At 40.2% G+C, this 24,610-nt stretch overlaps 1 protein-coding gene across 4 annotated transcripts in view; it reads left to right on the top strand.

Moving 5' to 3' along the window:
• MRTFA (myocardin related transcription factor A) overlaps nucleotides 1–24,610 on the top strand; it is a 214,428-nt gene that overhangs the window by 165,723 nt on the left and 24,095 nt on the right. For all 4 annotated transcript variants that reach the window (XM_074227000.1, XM_074226998.1, XM_074226996.1 and 1 more), the window contains one exon: nucleotides 3,780–3,845. In XM_074227000.1, the coding sequence (XP_074083101.1) occupies nucleotides 3,780–3,845 (66 nt within the window). The remainder of the gene's footprint in view (nucleotides 1–3,779; nucleotides 3,846–24,610) is intronic.

Below are 24,610 nucleotides of genomic sequence, written 5' to 3'. Positions count from 1 at the left end.
AGTTCCAAATTACTCTCTGGAATAGTTGGATTGTTCACAGCTCCACCAACAGTGCATTAGTTGGCCCAGTTTTTCTATGTCGTCTGACAGGAGATTTGTCATTTTCGTTTCTGTCACATTAGTCCATCTGATAGGTGAGTTGTTTAATTTGCATTTCTCTAATCAGTAGTGATTTAGACTATTTTTTTTCATCAAATGCGCTTCTTAGGATGGGATGATTCTTACATTGTAAATGTAAGTAGGTTACTTATATTGCCTCCACCATCCCACCCTAGAACAGGGAATATCCCATCTGTAGGTGATGATATGTATTAACAAATAAGGTCTCCTAATAACATAGGAATTGAATCTAAATTGATATTGTTGTTCAGATGTTTTCAGCAATGGCCAAATCTCCACTGACCCTATGTGGGGTTTTCTTGGCAAGGATTCTGGAGTGGTTTCGCCATTTCTTTTTTTCAGTTCATTTTACAGAGGGAAACTGAAGCAAATAGGATGAAGTGACTTTCCCAGGGTCACATAGCTAGCTCAGTGTCTGAAGACAAATGTTAACTCAAGAAGAGGAGTCTTTCTGACTCCAGGTCTGGTATTCTATCCACTTTGCCACCTCACCGCCCCCCAAAAACCGTAGAGATCATCTAGTACAGCCCTTTCATTTTATATATCAAGAAACTGAGGTGCAGATAGTCCATGGGCACTTCTTAAGCATTTAGCAGATGTCATACACTGTGTTGAGCCCAGTGATACAGAGACAGTCAAAAGTCATGCCCCAGCTCCAGGGAGTTCCTAGTCCAATGGGGGAAACAATCATCTCAGTGTTAGAAGATAAAATGGAAATAAACACCAGAGGTAAGGCACAGGCATTAAGAAGAACTGGAAATGACTTCTTAAAGAGAGTGGGATTTACAGTTTGAGGTCTGAAGGAAGCCTGGGAAGTCAAAAGGGAGAGAACATTTATCTAAAGGACCCATTCTAGCCTAGCTTAGAGATAGGAGAAGGGGCAGCGGCACATTGAAAATAAGTTGCATCAGAGTTAAGATTTGGACACAGATTCGCAGACTCTAAACCCAGTGTTCTTTCTACTACAATATTCTGTACTTGTATTTAAAAAATATCAACTGTTCCTGTGTGTTGAAGGAAGTGTGGTTCAGAGTTCATATGAAAAAGATCTGAGGATTTTAGTGTGTGACTCACCAGCTTTTGATATCGTGGCCCCCAAAGTCACCCTGCTTTTGAGCTATATTGGGTTGAGTATCTCGTCTGATGCCCATGAGGAAGCAGTGGAAGCTCTCTGTGTATGTACATACATATGGTACGCATGTGCATACTGCCTTCTCACACAGTAACCTTGTGTTTGTTGGTATTGGAAAGAAGGGCATCAAGTCAGTTATTATTTCCTCCAAATCGGAGTTGATGTTCTAGATCCCTTGGTTTTCCTCAGAGTAATGTTGTTATGTACACAAAATACATAGGATTAGTAAATGTCCTTCAATTGGGGAATAGTTTAACGAACTGTGGTCTATGTATGTCATGGAACACTATTGTTCTATTAGAAACCAGGAGGAACGGGATTTCAGGGAAACCTGGAGGGATTTGAATGAACTGATGTTGAGTGAGATGAGCAGAACCAGAAAAACACTGTACACCCTAACAGCAACATGGGAGTGAGGTTCAACCTTGAAGGACTCGCTCATTCCATCAGCACAACAATTGGGAACAATTTTTGGCTGTCTGCAAAGGAGAGTGCCATCTGTATCCAGATAAGGAGCTGTGGAGTTTGAACAAAGTACAAGGACTATTCCCTTTAATTCGGAAAAAAAAAAAACCCAGATGTCTTATGGTTTGATCTGGTTACCTCTGAGAATTCTGTTCTCTTTAAGGATATGATTTCTCTCTCATCACACCCAATTTGGATCGAGGTACAACATGGAAACAAAGTAAAGACTGACGGAGTGCTATCTGGGGTGGGGGTGGGGGGAGGGAAGCAAGATTGGGGGAAAACTGTAAAACTCAAATAATATCTTTAATAAAAATTTAAAAAATACATAGGATTACAAAGAAAATCTTAGTTAAAGGAAAGCTGTATTTTTTTTTTTAAATTTCACAGTTAGGTAAAGAAATACTACTGTGTGGAAGTTTTCTGGGAATGTTTTCTATTAGAGAATTCTTCTCACTGATCCTTGTTCAATGAGTAGGTTTTAGAGATGTGAAAGGGAGGAGAAACTCGAGCAGGATGAGTAGCAATCAGCAAGCCCTGCCTGACCAAAACGGAAGGGTTACATATGAGGAAATAATGGGAACTAAGAAATTGGAGCCTGTGGACCTTTGGTCATTTCTAAACTTTTGTTATCATGGAAGAGAGACTGCAAGATGTTTTAGGTAAAGCTATGGATTTGGAGTCAGGAAGACTCAAACTACATCTTCCATCAAAAGCTTAATAGTTCTCTGCACCTGAGCAAGTGAGCCTCAGTTTCCTCCTGTGAGAACCAAATGAAATTTTATATATGAGGTATTTTCCAGTCACTACATATATTAGCAACAACAAAAACAATAAGTTATCATTGTGATTATTAACCACCAAGAAGAGAATGGGTATATTCATGCCACTTTCTGTCATTCATCCTTGGGAACCAATGAAAAAACTGTTTAATGAGAGGGGCAAAGAACAAGGCTGGGATGCACACCCAGTAAATCATCTTAAATGCAAAATTGTAGTTATGCAGAGATGCCTTGTAGCTTTCTAAAAGCCAAACGCTTGCCTATCATAGAGTACATGTTTCATTTATATGAATACAAGAAAGGCCCACAGCTTCATGTAGGTTTTATTTAGACCTTTAGGGTTTGGGTTTTGTTTTTTGTTTTTTTTGTGGTGGTGGTGGTGGTATGTTTGAAATACAGAGAATTGACTTTTAAATAATCTTTTTTCCTCTTTCTCTCTCTCTCTCTCCCTTCCTCACTTTGTTTTTCCTCTCCCTCCCTTTGTCTGCTTCTCTCTCTCTCTCTCTCTCTCTCTCTCTCTCTCTCTCTCTCTCTCCCTCTCCCTCTCCCTCTCCCTCTCCCTCTCCCTCTCCCTCTCCCTCTCCCTCTCCCTCTCCCTCCCTCCCTCCCTTTCTCTCTTACCATACTGTGCTACCATACCAGGCACTTACTTGAAACCAAAATCAAATCCTGTCCAGATGTGCTTTGAACCATCTCTTTAGACTCCCCCCCTTTTCAGAGAGTTTATAGGCCTTTTGAGTACTCTGAAGGGTGCAGAAGGGGAGAAGAGTAAAGGGATGTTTGAATGAGCTGGATAGAGCCCTGCTAACAGTGCCCAGAAACATTAAAAACAGCTACCACTATGGCCTCAGCCGACAATGATCATTCAGTGTGTTCATGCTCCTCTTGGTTAGTTTAGAAGGCGCAGACGTGTTGAACAACATTATGATGGATGGGAGTCAGTCTAGTATCTTGTCATTTTTCAAATTTCTAGTCTCAGGAAGAAATGTATTAGTATAGGAGGTTTTGTGCAAGAGGCGAGGCTTCTGCGTTTTGTGGATTGTTATCGTCTTGGGCGACCCTTCGCAACTTCCTTTCCTGCCGCCCACAGCCAAATACGGAAACTGGGTTCTCTCAAGCCACTTCTGCAATTGTGGGTGTTCACAGCTCCTAGGGACCTTAACATATAGACCTTCATGTCTTAGGACTGAAAGACAAAACACATGTGGAATTTTAAAATGTGTCTTTTGTGGTGTTCTGTCCCACTGACCCTCCATCTCCCTGTTCTCTCCATTGTTCAGTGCTCCAGTTGAAGCTTCAGCAACGACGGACCCGGGAGGAGCTGGTGAGCCAAGGGATCATGCCGCGTAAGTACCAGTACCTTCAGCTCCATCCCTGCCCTACTCTCCGAGTGGTAGAACTAATTGTCTTGGGGAGTAGTGTTGGAATGAATGTCCTTGATTGACTGACATGGGAAATGTTTGCCACCAAAAAGTTTCCTTTCCTTCTCCCGTGTTTCAAAGTCCAGTGGATCCAGATAGCCATTTTGGAAGTACCTCTTCTGGCCAGCAACATTCAACGAAATAACCTTGATTAGTTCTAAAGCAGAAGGCGATGAGAGAGCAAGGATGACTGTGAATCATCCTTGGATTCCATGATGTGTGCTCAAAAGAATTTGCTCTGTTTTACAAGTACCTTTATGGGCAGGATGGGGGCTGGTAATCAATCTATATGCAGGTTTCCTGCCTTTATGGTTTTCTCCTGTGAGTTCTGGCAGCTTACCATAATTTTTGAATTTGAATGTTGTGGGTGACGGCCTTTAAGTTTTCTATCTTGGTTTTTGAGTTGGAGAAAACTCCCAGAGATTTTACTTCTCTCTAACTCTTAGCCTTTGTTTTCTGAACTGATAAAGCAGTCATTCTTGGGAAAAAAAAAAGTTTTGATCTTGACTTGAGAGTGAGGCCTTAAAAAATTTTGTAATGTGAGCTTGGGCTCACCTAAAATGTGTGTAGACACATTGGTGGGGTTGATGGACAGAGAAGCCAGCTCTGAACTTCAGGCTGTTTTTGAAAATCCATCAACACCAAGGTGGTAAGATATAAAGAGTTCAAGATATGTGTTGGGAGGCTTCTGACACTGACCAGTGGCCTAACTGTGAACAAGTCACTTCATTTCTTGGCCTCAGCTTCCTGTGTTGCACAAATATGATTCTAAGATTGCTCTCTACCTCTCCTCACCAAGTTATTAGGAGGAAAGAACTTTTAAAATTATGAATCATTGTAGTAATGCTAATTTCTATTATTTCCAGTACTAGTAGGAACATAAATTTAGTGGAGGTAGAAGCCAGAAAAACTTCTGTTGTTTCTGATGATAGTTCTTTTTCAATCCCTGGCAAATAACATATGTTTATGTCTTTTCTTCTTTGAAAAGCCTCCTGCCAAAAAAAAAAAAAAGACTCTTTCATTTCTTCTAAAAAAAAGTCACCTGTTACATCCCTATAATTTCAGAGAAATAGATTAAAGGAAACTTGAGGAATTCTTTCTAATTAGATAGAGAGGGAATCAATTGTCCACCTACATACCTCAAAATACATTGTTGGTTACCTGTTCCCTATCGTGCTTTTCTGAGGTCTCAGGATGATTCCATTAATGATGTTAGAGGTAGGAGTCTAGTGACACCCGGGACATTCTGGGAGACTTGTCAAAGGCAGATCATTTTTATGTTCCATCATTGATCTGATACTGTACTGTTCACTCATCTTCTGCCATGGTCATCCATGCTTTGTTTTATGGACTTCCAGTGTAGAAATTGGTTTTACAGTTTGCTTTTGTTAAGTGTGTGATTTGACAAATGAATCTTCCAGTGTGAACAGAATTAAGAGTTCTATCCATTTACATTATAGAGGGAGTGCTTGGAAAATGCCAAATCAGTCTAGTCCAGACCACTTAGGGACTAACTTGTTTACAAAATATTTGTCTCGCAAGAACCATCTAAAATAGGTTGTGCAAATATTATTATCCTTATTTTATAGAATCATAATACCAAGAGTTAGAAGAGATCCCCGGAGATTATTTAGTGTTTGATCCTTAACTTGATAGATGAGGAAACTGAGGCCTAGAAAGGGACACAGAATGAACTGTCCAAGCTTTGTCCTGTGACTCCAAGTCTGATGTTTAGCCCTTCTAGGGCACAGCCAGCCAATGTTGCCCTTAAACATTGCTGAAAGAGCAGCAAAGCAGCCCGTGATCAGACATAGGAAAGGCCATGCCTCACCAAGGATCTCCAGCCTCTGAAGCTGGACAACAACTATGTGTGTTATTATATGCATGTTTCAATAAGATCTGCTCAGGGTCCAGCACTTTCCTGGGTGCAGTGGAATGGTATTAAAGGAAGGGCAGCTGCATTCCAGGCAGTCTAACTCAAGTTGGGGAGCAAAACCTTGCCTAGAAGTGCTGAAGGGTAGGGATGGACTCTTACTTATGGGAGACCTGCAGAAAATGCTTATGATGTTCTCCTGTAGTTTATTGAGCAGAGCCTGCTCAGAATCATCACGGCAGGGGAGGGTTGGGCAGCATCTTGAGGCAGGTGGACTCCTCCCCCCCACCTCCAGCAGACTGGCAGACAGTGGTCCAGGTGAGAGATGATGAGGGCCTACACCAGGACAGTCACCATGTATAGGGTGAGGAGAAGATAGAGGCCAAGGAAGAACAAAATGTGAGAGTAGAATTGGGAGAGTAGAATTAAGAATAAGATTGAGTTTATAAACCATGGCAATGAGAAGGGTGATGCTTTTGAGAGAAGTGGGAAAGTTTAGAATAGATTTGGGTGCTGGAGAGAGTTTTATGAACTAAGTAGCAGAACTGTCCTTTCTGAATAGGGCCACTTGGCAGCTGAAATAGGTCAAGGGGCCCAGTTCTTCCTGGCCCTGTCCTAAGCGATGCACATCATTTAAGACATCTGGCCTGTCGTGTAGAAGGTGGTGTCTACCGTCACCTGTTAAGACAGGATCACTTCCCAATCTCCTTTGTTCTCAACGTGTAAACATAGGTTTCAAATTTAACACCACTTAACTAAACTCTGCCCTTGTGCAGACAATGCCAGACAGCGCAGGATTAGATGTTCTAGGCCCTCTGCTTTTAACCATGGATTTCTGAGACTCTGTGTCCCTTGAAGCAGCTCTGTGGGGGAAGTAGGAGACGGCGGAGTATAGAAGCCAGCCTTGAGGTCAGAAAACTGAGGCTCCACACAGACTTGCTGTTTTCACAGAATCAATGAGCTGTGCTTGGAATGCCTTGTCCTTAAAAAATGCTTTCCCCTTCCCTTTTAGATTTGACATTTAAAAGTGTAAAAGGTCAGGAGGTTAGGGTGAATTCTAAGAGCACTGTTCTGTCAGTGAGATGTTGCAAAAGAATAACCTTTTAAAGGAATCAGGGAAGTTCTATTTTTTTTGGCACAAACCAGAAAAATCTATTGTCTCTCCTGGATAGAAGAGAAGAACCCTGGTGGGTTTTGGTCTTTTCAGACTAATATTATTATTGGGTTATAGGGTTATTGAGAAAGCAATGACATTGTTCCATTTTTAATGAGTTTAAGTCTATAGCTAACATGCTGGTATTTTCTGTTTCCTTCCCCCAGTTTTTTTTTTTCTCATATACATATACAGGGTTTCTCTGTATCTTTGGTATTGTTAGATAGTGTCCTTCCACTCCCTGTACTAGCATATATTGTAACCCATTCATGTCTTCTGATCCTGCCCTGTCTCACAGAATCTAACTTGAAAGACATCCCAGAGTCCATATGTCCAACCTGTACATGAATAAGGAAATGTTTAACAGCAAATGCCAAAATAGTTAGTCTTTTCTTAACCCACTTCCCAAGGCAGCCCATTCTATTTGAGGATACAGCTAATTCTTAATCTGCCCTTTTGAAACTTCCATCCAGAGCAAGTTGAATCACTTTTTTTAGATGATCAGAGGCAGGAAGCTTCCATGTCACCTCCACGTCTTCTCTTCTACAGGCCCAATATGCTCTGCTCCTTTCACCAACCCTTCTAGAGCATGACCTTGAGGCCCTTTACCATCCTGATTGCCCTCTTTTGGGCCAGTCTTCCAACTTTTAGTTGTCTTCCTAAAATGTAACATCCAGTGCAAAGCACAGTGTTCTCTATATGGTTTGACCAAGAGAGAAACCACAGAATTTTCACCTTCCTAACCTTAGACACACTGTGCTGTGCCTCTCTCAATGGAACCTAAAGGTTGTGTTTACATTCCTAGCTACAGTATCACACTGAAGAGTTAGATTGAATGAGTAGTCTACCAAACCCCTTATAAGTGCTTTTTCAAGGTGATTGTCTTACCCACACCTCTGCCATCTTTGATTTCTGATGTATAAGATTAATTTTTCTCAACCCAACTTTAAGACTTTATATTGATCCCTAATAAATATCAACTTAATAGATTCAACCCCTTTTACTTTTCGGTTGGCCCAAGCTTGATGTCATCTACAAATTCCATAAATATGCCATCTGTGCCTATGCCAACATGTTAAATAATACAAGTACAGTACCATGTGCAGATTCCAAGTCCTCTTCCACTGATATCTTCTGAGTTGACATTGGGTCATTTTTGAGTCTGGTCCATCAGCCAATTCTAAATTCATCTACACGTACTAATTTAGCCCACATCTCTGTTGTCAATGAGAATATTGTGAATGACTTTGTTGAATGATTTGCCAAAAACTAGGCACACTGTAATTTAGAGCATTCTCCTGACCAGTCTAGTTAATAATCCTGTCAAAAATTGAAATGATAAAAATATACATCATTTGAATTTCATATGTACACACATTCATATAGACAGTCAACATTGGACTGGTTCAATTAACAAACATTCTCTTAATCCAGAAAACTGCAAATCTCTTCATATGAACTCCCTGAGTAATGCAGGCAAATTCAAGCAACTCTTCATGAAACAAGATTCTGCTTTCTCCAATTAGTTTTAGCAAAGAAAAGCCCCTTCTGAAGTATCAGAGTCCACAGGAAAAGAGATGTGTGCTTCTGTCTCTCAGGTGTGAGATTTCTCTTTTCTGAAACTCTAGATGGCTCTAGAATGAAATGAACTCAGAAGGCTCTGCACATAGGATCCAGATTTAGCTCTTTCTAGTCAGCAGATGAGCTCTCAGTTTGTCCATCCTTTCCCCTGCCAGTCATCAGAGCAGTAATCTCCTTCTTCCTCCAAGGATGACTGTGTTCTTGATTTGTCTTGCCCTCCTTCTTGTGACTTCTGTGTTTAACTTAGCCCCATGCTCCTTTTGTCTACTTTTTCCTGTAATTTGTCTGCCTCTTCTCTGGTTCCTGATGCCTTCTCATTCATAGGGACAAATATCTAATTTATAATGTGCAATTCACTAGCTGCCTGCTTCTGCCAGGTAGGACTCAGCAGTCCATGTAGAATCTTCCTGTAGTCTCCAAACAGTTGTTTCAATTCAAAATTTCTCAATTATAATCTTCTCAGGTCTAAAAACAGTGACAATGCAGATTAACTGATCTGCCTATAAACGATAGCCTTTTGGTTATGATTGCCTTAGGTACTACTTTCCCTTCAAATAGATTCCCCCAGTATAGGTCATCAGTTGAGGTCTTATCTAGACCTCAGAACAGACTGTCTCTTTGACATTTTATCTGAGGGAGGGGGATGTAGTCAAGATAGTGTAGCAATAGGAAACTTAACAACTGAATTACCCTCTGTAGAGATCTAGAAGATGCACCAGTCCTAATCTTGAAGGTAGAGATCCTGAAAAAAGTCACAGGGAGCCATTTTTGCAGACCAGACTTGGCATCGGGAAACAAAATGGTTTGTGGATATTGGGGAAGAGATTAGGCTAGGAACATGTGGGGATGTAGCAGAATACTCCACTACTCTGGGAGAGGCTGTCCATCAGGGTAAGATTAAGTCCCATATCCATACCAGGGCGCTATGATGAGAACAAGTGACAATTGGCTGCTTAATCTTCTGCTGCCCAGTTCTGGGTCACAGATCTGTGGTGGACTGTAAAGGGGAATGGTGATTCAAGGTAGGGAGGCTGAAGAACAAGGAAGTAACAAATTTAGAAGCAAGCAGTAGCTGGGTGGCATAGATTTCAGGAGCAGAATAGAGTTCTCTGTTCCGGCATTTAACCTGGTTTGCAGAGAAGTAACTAGGGAAGTAGTCTCATACCACTCAGAACCAACAGTGCTTTCAGCTGGCTAATAGGGGTTGAGTCCATTAGCCTTCTGCTATTGCTCAGACCAAAACCCCGGTCAAGAATTCAAATGAAGAAGGTAGCAACTGGATTTTGCTCTTTATCAGACCACCTTGGGAGCATTTAAAGCTTGTAGGTCTGCAGCCTGTTCCTGAGATGCTGAAGTAACCCAAGGCTCAGTACCCCAAGAGTAAGCCTAGACTCCCCCCCCCCCCCCAAGAGCTGTGCAGGGCTCAGCCCTAACTAACATCAAGGCGATGTCAGGAAGTAGGCGGACTAATGAACAAAAAAAGAATTCCTCCCAGAAAGCTATTATGTCAGCAGGAAAGCTGAAGCTACAAATTACAGAAGGAGAGAATAACTCTAAAACATCTACAAGAAGTGCCTCAGAGAAAAACAGAGCTTGGGCACAAACTCAGTTCCTTGAAGAGGAATTGAAGAATTCCTTGAAGAGAGTTTAGTTTTTAAATGAAATGACAGCACTAGAGAGGGGAAAAACTGAAAAAGAAACGAGAGCTATGGAAGAAAGAATTGGAAAGATAATTAACAGCTGGACATAATAGATGTAGATCCAAATCACATATTTCCAGAAAAATTAGAATGGATCGAATAGAAATACCAGTGACTCCTTGTGATAATAAGAAATAGTAAAACAAAGTCAAAAGACTGAAAAATTAAAAAAGAAGAAAACATATCAAAAATGACTGACCTAAAAAACAGACCAAGAAGGAAAAGATTTAAGAATCAGTGAACTAGAGAGAAAAGGAGCAAGACTTTTCCTTTGAGTGAGATTTTTTTTTTTTTTGCAAGGCAAATGGGTTTAAGTGGCTTGCCCAAGGCCACACAGCTAAGTAATTATTAAATGTCTGAGATCAGATTTGAACCCAGGTCCTCCTGACTCCAGGGCTGGTGCTCTATCCACTGCGCCACCTAGCTGCCCCTGAGTGAGATTTGATTTGGCTCTTTTCATCTCTCTCTGTGTCCCCTGACTTGAAGAAGGATGACAAGCAGGTGGACCAACTTCTGTCTACCCTAATATGACTTTCCCCTGGAGCAGAAGACTGCTATTTTCTGTTGATCTATAGCTTTAGGTGAGAAGAAGAATAAGACCTCCTCTGACTAAGACTTTTGTGTCTCCTCCCTCCCCCCTTTCTGTATGTTCCCTGAGGGAACTTCCAGCTCTCCTGGCTCAGGGCAACTTCCACTTCCCTGCAATCAGCCTAATTTTCCATCTGGTATATAGAGATCCTCCATTGCAGAGGGGAACAACCTTCCCTTTGACCTCAGGTCTTCCATTTCCTTTTTTCCTGTCCCTTGAAGGAAGAGGAAAGTAAGTAGGAAGTGGGACTTCCATTTCCTTTTGTGCCATTTCCAAACTACTCTCCAGTCTTTGTAGGTTAGACTTGTGAAATGGGACCTTTCATCTGATAGTCTTTTACATCATGCTTATCTCCAGCCCTGACTCTTAACTTTTTCTACAAAGAAGACTAGCTCTCAATGGTGACCACTTTCGTATCTAATGATAACACATCCTAATCAGTGATTCTGAGTCCCTGTAATTCATCATCCAAACTTCATTCCCCACCCCTTGATTCCTTATTCTCAACCTGCTCAATGTACCCACCAGTTTTCCTGTGACCTCTGGAATACGTGCTCCACGGTCTGAAATCTTTTCCTCTACCACTCTTTCCATGGTTACAGTTGCTAAAACTTGGCTGCCCCTTTATGACATGCTCTCTTTGACCACCCTTTCCAGTACTGGCTATACCTTCATTCATTTTCCTTAATTCACTCACTGGTCAAGATGGGGAAGGTAGAATATTCCTTGTTCTCTATCGCCACTTCCAGGTTCTCCTCCTTCCACCATCATTTGGTTATCTCTCCTTTAAGGTTCATGCAGTTCATATTTACCACCCAATTAAAATTCTGGTAGCTGATGTCTGCAGACCTTCAGGTCACTCCCCTTCCTTCCTCAGTGAGTTTGTTACCTGACCCACAATTTTTCTATCCTTCTCAACTGCTGTGCTCAGACTTGGGGACTTAAACATATGTACTGACTCTCCCTCAAATATCCTAACCACTTAGTTCCTGAGCCTGCTCATTTCCCATGACCTGTTCCTCCACCTAACCTCAACCACACACAAAAATATTCTTATACTGGATCTTGCCACAAATATACCACTTCCATGTTCAAGAATTCAGAATTCTCTTAAGGAGCCATAATCTGTTGGTTTTCCATCTTTCCCAGGCTTCATTAGTTGCTCTCTCCTCTTTACTCCCATCTTGACCCCTAGTGAGCCAGTTGAACTCTATACTGTCCTGTTCTCTTGGATCTCCAGCCCCCTTACCATTTTCACTTATTGCACCCTGTCACACCTCAGCTTTAGAGAACTTTCACTATCTGCCACCTTCGCTCCTATGCATATACTACTGAAAAAAGATGAAGAAATCCATGCAACATTCTGATTATTTATGTAACACAACTGTAACTGGGCCTTCCTTGCTGCATACTTCTCTTATCAACTTACTATCCCAGTTTGCAGAATCCCTTCCAAAATTTTTCATTCCTCTTCAAACTTCCATGTTTTCCCCCTTCCCTTGCCAAATCCAGTGACTTTTTCTCAGTCTTCATTCTTGTTCTTGACCTTGCTGCGTCCTTGGACATGGACAAACACGCTGTTTCTGGATCATTTCTTTTTTCTTGAAGCTCTCTTTTGGGGAAGTCATTCTTGTTCTCCTCTTTTCAGACCACTTCATTTCTGGAACCAGGATGGGGTTCTATCCTAGACTCTTTTCCATCTAGATTACTTTATTACCTCTGTGCTACTGATTCTCAAATCTATTTATCCTACACCTAGAATTGTAAGTCTAGGAGATATCTTAAATTAAACATATCCCAAATGGAACTTTATTATCTTTACTCCTAGACCTTCCTGCCTCCCAGCTTCCCAACTTCTTATTACTCCTCCTCCTCCTCCTCCTCCTCCTCCTCCTCATTATTATTAGTTGAGGACAATGTCCTTGTCAAGATAGGGAGCATCATCTTACAATCCTCATTATCTCTCAAGTGACCTCCACTCTTCCCAATCCAATCTGTGGACAAGGCCTGTCAGTTTTAACCTTTGCAGTATCTCTCAAATATGTTCCCTTCTCTCTTCTGGCACTTGCCCTGGCCAGAGGTAGACCCTCATCAGTTCTCTTCTGGATTGCTGGGAATCTACCTGCATCATGGTTCTCCTCACTCCAGTCCATCCTCCACTCAACCTTCAAAGTGATTTTCCTAAAGCACAGGTCCCATCATGTCACCTACCTTCTCAGTAAACTCCAGTGGCTCCCTCGTGCCCCAGAGTCAAGTAGAGAATCCTTTGTTTGACATTAAACTTCCTTTATCTCCTAGCCCCTGCTGCCTTTTCTGTTAGGGACTGTTGTGTATGGAAGCACTGTAACTCCCCCAAAATATGGAAGAACTTCACCTGGTGTCCTTGAGCACCAGAACCTTTTCTTACTAAGTGCCACAAGAGTGGGAGTGGATTAAGGGACTGGGAAGGATATTTAAACACTGGTATTTGGTTTAATACATCTTGTTGTAAAGGAGAACTTGTCCCTCTTGTCTCACTTGTCTCCCACCCCTCCAACGCTCGCCTGGGGAAGATTAAGGGACTCCAGAAAGGGGCTGAACATATGATGTCCGAACTGGGGCTCATCACTTTCTGAGCCTTTTTATACCTTCTACCTTCTTATACCTCTGCTTTGTAGTCTTCAATAACACGGTGAATCTAGCCTCCTGGGTGTTCCACCAACAAGACCCTGCATTCCGGACTCTAGAATGTTCTCTCTCATCTCTGACTTCTGGCTTCCCTTATTTGCTTTTAAGACACAACTAAAATCTCGTCTTCCACAGAAATGTTTTCCCAACCTTTTTAATTTTAGTGCTTACTTTCTTTTCATTATTTCCTACCTTGGATAGAACTTATCTGTACTCCCCCCAATCAGCAGCTTTGCTTGTTTTTCCCTTCCCCCAAGTGCTCCTGAGGTTGGTGGACTGAAGAGTGGATGATCCGTCCTTCAGACAGGGCTCCAAACTTTGTAGGTTCACTCTCCATTTTCCATCAACAGCTCTGTCTGATTTCTACTCCAGGACACTGTGTCTGAGTCTCCCCGAGTGGCCTCCCTTTCTCCCCCTTTCCGGCTGCCTTGAGTGTATTCTATTCCTCCATTTAGATCACAAACTCCTTGAGGGCACGTTTGTATCCCAGTGCTTAGTGATATGTTGAGAAACAGAAAATGCTTAAAAAATGTTAATTGGCTGACTGACTGAACACTATGACCAAAAAAGAAGAATATTTCAAGAAATCTTGGAAGGAAACTGCCCAGATCTCTTATAACTAGAGGGCAAAGTAGAAATAGAAAGAATCCACCAGTCACCTGAAAGAAAACCTCAAAATGAAAGCTCTCATAAGCACCATGGCCAACACTTTCCAGGTCAAAAGTAAAAATACAGCTAGCAGGGAGAAAGGAAGAATTCAGATATCCAGGAGCCACCGTCAGAATCACACATGAGTGACAGATTATGATGAATCTCAATAAAAAATGTCAGTTCATAATTAATCTTGTAAATGTTGTTTGTTCTAAGTTCCCAAGACTTTTAGGACCCTCTCTGCATCCAGCCCCAGCCTCTCCCCTGACTATCTTGGAGAGAATTCAAACTCAACAGAATTCATTATCTTTCAGCCTAAAGGTTTTCCTCTTCCAAACTTATGCTTCTGTCAGAGGTGCCCCATTCACCTCAACATTCTCTTGGGCTCCTCACTTCCCTCATCTCACATGCCCAGGTTGCTGCCAGAGCTTTCACAGCACTTTTACAGGCTCCTCCTCTGGTTTATAGGTTTCCTCATGACTAATTTTTCTTAATAGATAGTTTCTTGGGCTGTTTTTTTTACCTATTTTGTTCTTTACCCTTTGAGAGCTGTATTCTAGAAATGGGTCTGTTCCTACCAAATATTTATGGCATCTCTGGAGTCTGAGAACTGGATTTGGGAGTCCAGATATATTTGTGAGGAAACATTGGATACTATGTATCTAATTAAATTGTATTAGTTATATCAATTAAAATATTATATTAAATATTGTATTTTATGAGTATTTTTTGAGACTCCCAAGTTTCACAGAACCTGACTAAATCCTTGGGAAGGTCATTTTGACATTAATTTTAAAGAAATACTATATACTCAAGCCTCTTGATGACATATATATCTAAACAGTTAAAAAAATTAAAATTATCTTAAGAGGAGTTTAACCCAAAGGAAAATTCTGTTAACATCTAGAAGACCTCTTTTCTTCCACTGGAAAAATCAAACTATAACTTAGAATAGGTTCCAAACTCTTTGCCTTTCTCAAGAGTCACATCACCTAAAGCTCATTCAGTAGCCTCTGTGGTAATCTGCTCTCACTGGAGCTTCAGAATTGCCAAACCAATGTCCTGAAATACTTAATCTCTTAATATTATCACTCTTATCAGTACCAAGAATTTTGGTTATCTCCTTTCCAATAGTGAAATTTTCCAAATGGAGTAACTAAGGTTAAACCTTTACTTTTTTTTTTTTTTTTGCAAGGCAATGTGGTTAAGTGGCTTGCCCAAGGCCACACAGCTAGGTAATTATTAAGTGTCTGAGGGCGAATTTGAACTCAGGTCCTCCTGACTCCAGGGCCAGTGCTCTATCCACTGCGCCACCTAGCCTCTCCTAAACCTTTCCTTTTTAAAAAACTTTTTTCATTTAACAGGCTCTTGTTTTCTTATAACCAAAACATATTCAAGCTAAACCTATTTTCCACATCGTCTATGTCCAAAGGCAGCCTCTCTCTCTCCCAGGTTAGGAATAGGTTGTAATTCTTTTCATAGAATGTGCAAAGCATCTTAAAGGAGCCTCTTGGCTGCGATCCCAGCACTACCAGCGTGAGCAGATAAGGAACTCATCCTCCTCTTTTTACAGATCATAGAAGTGAGGCCCAGAGACGTCAAACAACTAGTCCAAGGCACCACAACCACTCCCGGGGTGATGAGACGGTGCCCTCAATAAAAGTCTCTGGAAACTAAGGCCTGGCCTTTGTCTGCTCTGGAGAGAATGGGTAGACTCCGGAGGCCTTGGTGTTTCCTGATGGGGCCCAGGACGGTGGCAGATGTAATTTAGGATCCTCATAAGTTATTCAAAGGGCTCGACTACATAATCCTCTTCTAATTTTCTGTTGGGGGAAATGGAATTATAGAGGAGCTAGTACCTTCTAAAATGAAATATTAAACATTAAATAAAAGGAGCATTTCCATATACATGGTCAACTGGAAAAAAGAGATGTGTATATAAAACTGAATCTCTATTAAATATGTCCAGATTGCTTTTCTTTAAAAGCATAGAATAAATCATATGCAACTTTCAAAGCTGCTGGGCTTCTCGGGGATTCCTCCTGGCTTTCTAGCTCTTCTCTGTTTCAAACAGGCCTTTAGTAACCTTTTCTCAGTTTTTCTTTTTCTGGCAGCCCTGCTCCTCACCTCTCTTCTCTTTTGGGTCACTTTCTCCACCTGCCATCCCACTGAAACAAAGAAAAAAAGACATTGGTAGCAAATATGCTTAGCCAAGCAAAACCTATTCCTGTCTCCTTGGGCATCTTCTGCTGGGCAGGGAACAACAGGTGGCCTTGAGAATGAAGCCTTAGACCTGAGTTCACATTCTATCTCAGCTGTCTTCCAGCAGTGGGATCGCCAACAGGGTCACTCAAATAACCTCTCAGCTTCAGGTTCTCAGAGGTCTCTTAAGTTCCCTTTGATTTTAAAATCTACCCTCCTGGGATCCTTAGTTCTTTAGAATTGTTGTGAATCGTTCCTTTGAGTCCTGTGCACAAATCCATCTTCTGGTTTTGCTTATTTTGTTTAGTTGATTTGATTGTGCCCCACTCTTTGTGATCCCGTTTGGGGTTCTCTTGACAATATCACTGGAGTGGTTTACCATTTCCTTCTCCTTAGTTTACAGATGTGGAAACTGAGGCAAAGAGGGTTGTGTGATATATTCAAGATCACACAGCTAGTGTCTGGGTCTGAATTTGAACTCAGGTCTTCCCATCTCCAGGCCTGCTGCTCTGTCCACTATGCCACCTGGCTGCTTATTTCTCCCTGTAACAATTCATCCAAATTTTCTTAGATTTCTTTTAAACTGTCCCTTTCATCATTTCTTATAGTGCAGTAGTTTATAGTGTCACTTTTCCATTATTTTCTGATTAATGGCCACTCCCTTATTTTCCAGGTCCCTGACACTTCAACAAGAGCTTTAAATATTTTTGTTCATGTATATTATTTTCCTCTGTCTTTGATCTCTCTGGGGTATTACCACCAATCAGTCACAGAGTAGCCACAATTTGGGGCATGGTTCCAGATCACTTTGCAGAAGGACTAAACCAATAATTCATAGCTCTATTAAGAATATTGATGTACCTGTTTTCTGGTAACCTCTTCAGCAGTTATGTTTTTCTTTTTTGTCATCTTACCAATCTGAGAGATAGAACTTCAGAGTTGTTTTAATTTGCATTTCACCAGCCCCTGGAGGCATTTTTCATATGCTATTGAAAGCTTAGATTTCTTTCTTTGAAAATTGTCTAGTCTTAACCTTTGACTATTTAATATCTGTTGAGAAATGGCTTTTTTTGTCTTATAAACTTGAAATAGTCCCTTCTATATCTTGATTGTGAGGACCTTTATCATAAAGATAATAATGACCTTTTCCCAGTTAACCATTTCCCTTGAAGTAATGCTTATTTAAATTATTATTTAATAAAGTTTAAATGGATGATTTTAACCAATTAAACATTTTGTCTGTACAAAGCTTTTTAAAATTTCATATAATCAAAAATGTACTCTTTATCAATAATCTACTTTAGTCATGACCTCTTTTCCCATGTATAATTAAGAAAGCTCTTTTCTTCCTTGTTCTTTCAATTTGGTTAATGATGTGGCCATTTAGATTTCCCCTCATATGTCTGTTTGGAACTTATCTTGGTATGTGGTCCATAACACACATAAGCTAAATCCCACCTGCCTGCTTTCCATTTTCCCAGAAGTTTTTTGTTGAATAGTAAATCTTTGTCCCAGAAGTTTGTGCCTTTAGGTTTGTCAAACATCATACAATTGTTTGTTTGCTTCTCTGTATTTTGTACCTTCTTTTTTTGGTTAAATGATATGAAATAGTTTTGATTATTATGACTTTATATTATGACTTCTAGTTCAAGATTAGATAATGTCCTCTTCTCCCTACCTTTTTTCATCATTTCTCTTGAAATTCTTACTCTTTTTTTCTTACAAATGAACTTTTCAATCTGACTTTTTTTAACTTAATAAAGCAGTCTATTAATAATTTGGTATAACACTGAATAAATTAATTCAGGATGTATTTTAATTTGGGGGCTAGGTAGCACTGTTTATAGAACACAGGGAGTTAATTCAGGTAAACTTATCTTCCTGAGTTTAAATCTGGCTTCATGTACTTTTTAGCTATGTAACCCTGGGAAATTCATTTAACCCTATTTCTCATCTTTAAAATGAGCTAGAGAAGGAAATAATATACCACTCCAGTATCTTTGCCAACAAAATCCCAAATGGGCTTACAAGGAATTAGACACAACTCAAAAATGACTTAAAAGAAATTTTCATTTTTATTATATGATCTAGCCTACTTTTGAGCAACTTAGGTTTTTCCAATTATTTAGATGTGTCTTATTTCTTTATAGAAATTATAATTATATTTATATAGTTTGTGTCTGAGTAGATAAACTCAACCATTTTATACTCTCTATAGTTATTTTGAATGAAATCTATTTCTTTTAAGTACAGAGAAATATGGTCACCTATGTGACCATATTTTTTGTTTTATATCCTGCAACTTTGCTAAAATTTTTTAGTTTACTCTTTTGAATTCTTTAGAGATGTGCACATCTTTATTCAAGGAACTTTGACCATGTCAAATGCGACGTAATTTTTTGCTTATGAAATTTTGGTGATAGAGAACATTAACCCTATTTTGCCAGAGGAATACAAATACCACACAGATATTTTTGTCAACAAAGGTTTGTGAGGGCAGCTTCTCAGGATCCTGGAATTAAATGTGCTGAAGTATGGGAAGACTTTTTCCATATAAACAAAAGTGATTCTTTTTAAATTGCACTTTTTTCTCTCTGTTGCTATGAATCCAGGAAAATAATGGCTATAGCTTACTACTTATACCAGCAACCAGCTTCTACTACTTTGGCCCTCGTACCCCCTACCCCAGCCCCCAATTCTGAAATCAATAAGTGACCCTTTGGGCAGTTTATTGACAGACCAGCTAGCATTTTACTGTTTTGCTCCAGTCTTAGTAACCTACTATACTTGCCTAAAAGATTGGGTTTTGCAGGAAACTCACACAAGGCAAGAACTCATTGATGGTCAAAAAAAGGCTATGCAAAAACATTCTCAAGAGTCTCACTGAAAAGCTGTGAACTTGATTGGAAGTCATGGAAGATACTGGCAAAGGATTGCTAAACATGGTATCCCTGCTTTAAAGAAGGCATTGCTAGTCTATGAGCAAAGCAGAATAGAACTAGCTGAAAAGAAATGTGAGATGTTCAGATGTAAAGAGTCCACCCACATGTTCACAGGAACTATTTGTGCTTGACCTGTGGTGGAGCATTCCAAACCTCATGATGATCTAATTAACCATAGTCAGATATACCATAATTTGACTTTAACATAGTGATATCATTTTAGTCCTCTGAGAACAAAGGACAACAACCAACCAACCAGTAATGAAGTTATCTTTCTTTACTCTTCAGAGAACTCCAATAACTGAAAATATTTGTTCTTTTTGCCCTCACTCAAAAATAAAAGCAATCATAAATTAGTGAATGGAACTATACCATCAGATAAGGCAGATTAGAATGTGATTTGAGAATGAGTGCTCTACCTACCTGTTGTCTAATCTTTCCACCCAAAGAAATAGATTTTCAAAACTGTAGTCATCTTGATTTATTGTTATGGCTAAGATGGCTAATTGCTGCATATAGTCATTCTTGATCTTTTTCAAGCTTCAAGGTTTTTTTTTTTTAGGTTAATTCTTTATTTTATTTTAAAAATTCTATTTGTGTTCTATTCCAAATTGTTTACCTCCTTTTTTCCCTCACTCATTAAGAAAGAAAAATTTATTACAAATATGTATAGTCATATAAAATAAAATCCTGTTTTAGAAAAAAGAGAGAGAGAGAAAGAAGAAATATGCTTCACCATTTATTCTGAGCCCATTACCTCTCCAATCTAGAAAGAATACACATTTCACCATGAGTTCTTTGTGCTTGTGATTGGACATTATGTTGCTCAGAGTTTCTAAATCTTTTACAATTCATTATCTTTACAGTAGTTTTGTTATTGTCTACATTGTTCTTTTGGTTTTGGTTTACTTCCTGACAGACCCTGAATAATCCTAGGTTTCTGAGGGTCTATCTGTAAAATATTCCTACATAAGGTCTCTTATGATGGTTCACTCATGTTTGCACTTTTATGTTTCTCTTGACTCCTGTATTTGTCAAATTTTCTACTCTGCTCTTATCTTTTTATCAGGATGACTTGAAGGTCCTCTGTTTAAAGGTTCATTTTTCCCTTCATTGGATCATATCCAGCTTTTCTGGATAAAACATTCTGGTTATAAGTCTAAATCTTGCCTTCTGGGACAATATTTCCAAAGCTTTTCATTTTTTATAGTGATGGCTGCTAAATTTTATTTGATTCTGAGTGTGATTTCTTAGCATTTGAATTCTCTTTTTCTGACTGCTTTCAGAATCTTTTCCTTGACGTGGGTGCTCTGGATTTTGACTGTAATATTCCTAGAAGTTTTCCTTTTGAAGTGTCTTTTAGGAAGTGACCAGAGAACTCTTTCAAGTTCTACTTTATGAACTAGTTCAGATAATCTAGGCAATTTTCTTTGAATATTTTCTTGAAATAAGTAGTCTAATGATTCTTAAATTATCTGTCCTTATCTCTCTCTTTTTTCAGTTTTTTTTTTTCAAGGCAATGGAGTTAAGTGGCTTGCCCAAGGCCACACAGCTAGGTAATTATTAAGTGTCTGAGGCCGGATTTGAACTCAGGTACTACTGACTCCAGGGCCAGTGCTCTATCCACTACACCACCTAGCTGCCCCTCCTTATCTCTGTAATATTACCTATGAGGTAACAATATTTTCTTTTAATGTTTTTTTTTAGTCTTGTGACTTTGTTTTATTATTTCTTGGTGTTGAATGAAATCTTTAGCTTCCATTAAGCCAATTCTAATTTTCAAGGAGTTATTTTTGTCAAAAGTTTTGTACCTTTTTTCCAAGCTGTTCTTTTTTTATCTTTATTTCCTAGCTTTTGTTTCTTTTCCTATTTTTATCTCCATTGTTCTTATTTGGATTTTTGTAGTCATTTTTTAGCTCTTTGTTAAACTTTTGCTCCTAGGAATTCTTATTGAACTTGTGTCCGACCCTCATTTGGGTCTGGAGTTTCTCCACCAACATGGTAGCTCTTTATGATGGGATTCCTTTTATCTTTGCTTATTTTTCTGGTTTCTTTCTTAACTCTAGAATCAGTGTGATTATTGGGCTCTGCACACTTCTGGATGGATGTTTGCCCTAAACTTTTGTCCCCTTGCATCTGGCAACTTTCACAACTCAAGCTGGAAATCTTCAAGTTTTAAGGGCTCCCCCCATAATGGGATCCTAGAGAAGGTCGGCCCACTTCCTTCCTGGTCTCAGCACTGCAAGGTCTTGACCAGATTTGAGTCTGTTGGCTTATCTTTTTTTTTTTTTTTGGAAGTTTCAGTAGCATCTTCAGCCACTCCTAGCCAGCAGGGAAGCTGTGTAGGTCAGAGGGACAGAACTGTGCATTTCCCTTTGATCTAAGACCTTTATGGTTGTCCCACTGCAGGCTTATAGCTCAGCTAAAATCAGGAAATGGGTCTCTGCTTAGTTACCGTTGACTTCCAGAAAATGTTCTTTGTTAGGGACACAGGGAGGGTCCATGTTCTTCTGCTCTGAATTTATGACTCAGATCCAGGAAAGTGGGCAACAGAGCTGCCCGATGCTTCTTGTTCTTGGTGTCGCTTTTCTGGGCTGATGCCCCAGCTGTGCCTCATTGTCCCTAGATGTGTATTTCTGGCTGGCTGTTACCTTCAATGTCCACACACCTTTCTGTCTGCCCTCCTAAGCCAACGTGGACTGGAAAAAAGACTCACCGTGACTCTTTCTTGGCCTTCCTGATCAGAATCCAGTCTGGTGCTTTTTGAGATCATAGTTTTGAAGGTATGCTAGTAGGCCTAGGTTAACATGCTTCTCCTTTGCCATTTTTCTCCATTTTCCCCCCTGCTCTCCAATTTTGTCTAAATTCAACTTTTGCATTACAAGGCCACATGAATTGTTTGGATATCCACTGAACTGGAAATCAGTATTTTAGCCCTACTTCTGTCAGTGGAATCAATGATAAAATCATAGAGTTTAGAACTAAGAGAATATTTAGGCCTTCTCCCTTATTGACTGGTGGTGTGCCCACAAAATATGGCTAAATGAAGTGGTTTAGATTAGTTTTGTCTCAAAAGACTCCTTTCTGCTCTAAAATGTGGATTTTCTGATGACAAAGATCCCTTTGAAACTTTCTTTATATACCTCTTTCACTTGTTCTGACTCTTATTTTGCTGCTTTTGACTTTGATCAAGGAATTCTTGATCAAACCATTAGAAGCATGTCCATAAATCAGTACCATTCTTCCAAAGTGGCATGAAGACAGTCTTGTTGAAAGGGAGACAGTTCTTGGCCACATCACCCATGTGTAACTCATGGGTGATAATTCCATCTCCTCTGAGGATATTGTAAAGGTAAACCGATTGAGTCATTAAAATATTTAGAAATCTAGAATCTTAAATTCATAGCTCTTGAACTGGAAGAGACCTCAGAAGTCCTCTAGTCTTACTCCCTCATTTTATAGAAAAAGGAAACTGATAAGGCCAGGGAGAAAGAGAAGGCTTAGTTGGTACTTAAGAATTAAAGAAAACCTACCTCCTTGGATCTATGGACTCTTGACTCCAGAAATGTGGCAGTTCACCTGTCTTGGAATCTCTGGGGTACATTTTGACTCTTGTCTTGCTACTGTACTTCAGTGATACTGGAAGAGAGTGAGATCGACAGCTTGTGTAACTGTCTCATTTAAATCCAGTTCACAAACGGGTCAGGACATGGCCCCAGGATGTCATTGGGCTTCTTTAAAAACAAAGGAGAAACAAGAAGAATAACATATAGTATTGGATGAGTATTGTAGCAAGGTATGTGATATTCCAGGGACAGGGATATACTGATCAAAGATTTGGGATTGACAAGGAATTTCACCCTGCACATCATCAGAAAAGTTTTCTTTTTATCTTGAGATGTTTAATATCTTGGTCCTTGTTTATATTCTATTTATGATTTATGTGTGTGTATGCATGTATTTGTGTATGTATGTAGGACACTTCAAGCTGTTTACTTGGGGATATTTATCTTCTTTCATGCTCACCATCCTATGTTCATGGTTAACATCTACTTCCTAGTTTTTATATCCTGAATGTAGTTTGCACAGGTAACGTGTGTATATGAGTGCACATGTAAATAAAAACTGGCATTTAATTATCTAAGAAGGGCTAATTGAGATTTCCCATTTGTGGACAATTTTAACCTTATGTTTCTGATTATTTAAAGTAAATATTCCTCCCACACAGGAATTGGCCTTAGATAGGTTTATTTCACTGTTTAATCTACTTTTGTTTCTTTGAGGACATCTTATTGAGGAAATTAAATTGAGTAGATTATTGACATTCGCAAAGAAAAGAGAACTCTCTTTGGCTCCCGCCGACTTCTCCAGCATCGGTCATGTTACTGCTCTGGATGCCTCGAGGATTCAGGGATCTGAACTCAACTCCCTTTTGGCCGAAGGTAGTGGAGGCCAGCACCCATGCCTTTGGAACTGTGCTCACTTGTCTCTTGGGACCAGCTGATCCATGTTCAGCTGCTGTTCACCTGGAACCTTCTCCACTCTGGCCTCATGTAGCCTCAAGTCTATAGATCTTCCAGTGACCTGGGGGTCACAGAGGTGGTCCAAATGAATTCATCTTGGGTATAAAAGATGTACTGCTGATAATGATGGTCAGGGAACTTGAGAGGATCAGCGGCAATGCTGCCTGGATTGTGGGTCAGGGCTTGGAGTTCAGGAATGGGTCTGGGGAATTCCTCCTAAGAGCACCTGTAGATGTGGTTGGAGTCTGGTAGACCAAGGAAGACATGCTGCAGTGACCATGGAGAGGGCTGGCTGGAGCCCTTGGGATGGCCAGCAAGAGGCAAGGCCAAGAACAGCCTGTTTGACCCCTCTCTTTCTAACCTTTCAGAGTTCACCATACCAACTCTCACATCTCTCTTAAAGCCCTGGGGAGGGTGTGTGCTCTTAGCCTTTGTCCCTCCCTTTCTGCAACTTTAGTAAGCCTGCTGGGAGGCACTGTCACCTGTTCCTCTCACTCATTGGCGGGTAGAGGACCCTGGAGAGTATTACATTTCCCTGGGAAGGACATGCAGTGGCTGCCTGGAAACCTGGGGATGATCCACTGCTTTCTGTTTGGTGCTCTAAGCCCTTTGAGGTAGGGGTGGGCCAGTCTCCAGTGGCCAAATCACCTATGACCAAAGGAGACTTTTAGTAGTCTTAGCTGGCCCCAAGTTCGGGCTCCTCATCCCCCCTGGCTCCAACACCAGGGAGACTAGTCTGCTTTGGTTCTATCTCTTTGTCTTAGGAAGTGGAACTTGAGAAGCCTCCATTTGGTTAGTGGTCCTGGGGG

The sequence above is a fragment of the Macrotis lagotis genome, chromosome 2, assembly GCF_037893015.1.
Source record: "Macrotis lagotis isolate mMagLag1 chromosome 2, bilby.v1.9.chrom.fasta, whole genome shotgun sequence".
In the NCBI taxonomy this organism is placed as follows: Eukaryota; Metazoa; Chordata; class Mammalia; order Peramelemorphia; family Peramelidae; genus Macrotis; species Macrotis lagotis.
This window is presented reverse-complemented; position numbering and strand designations above follow the sequence as displayed.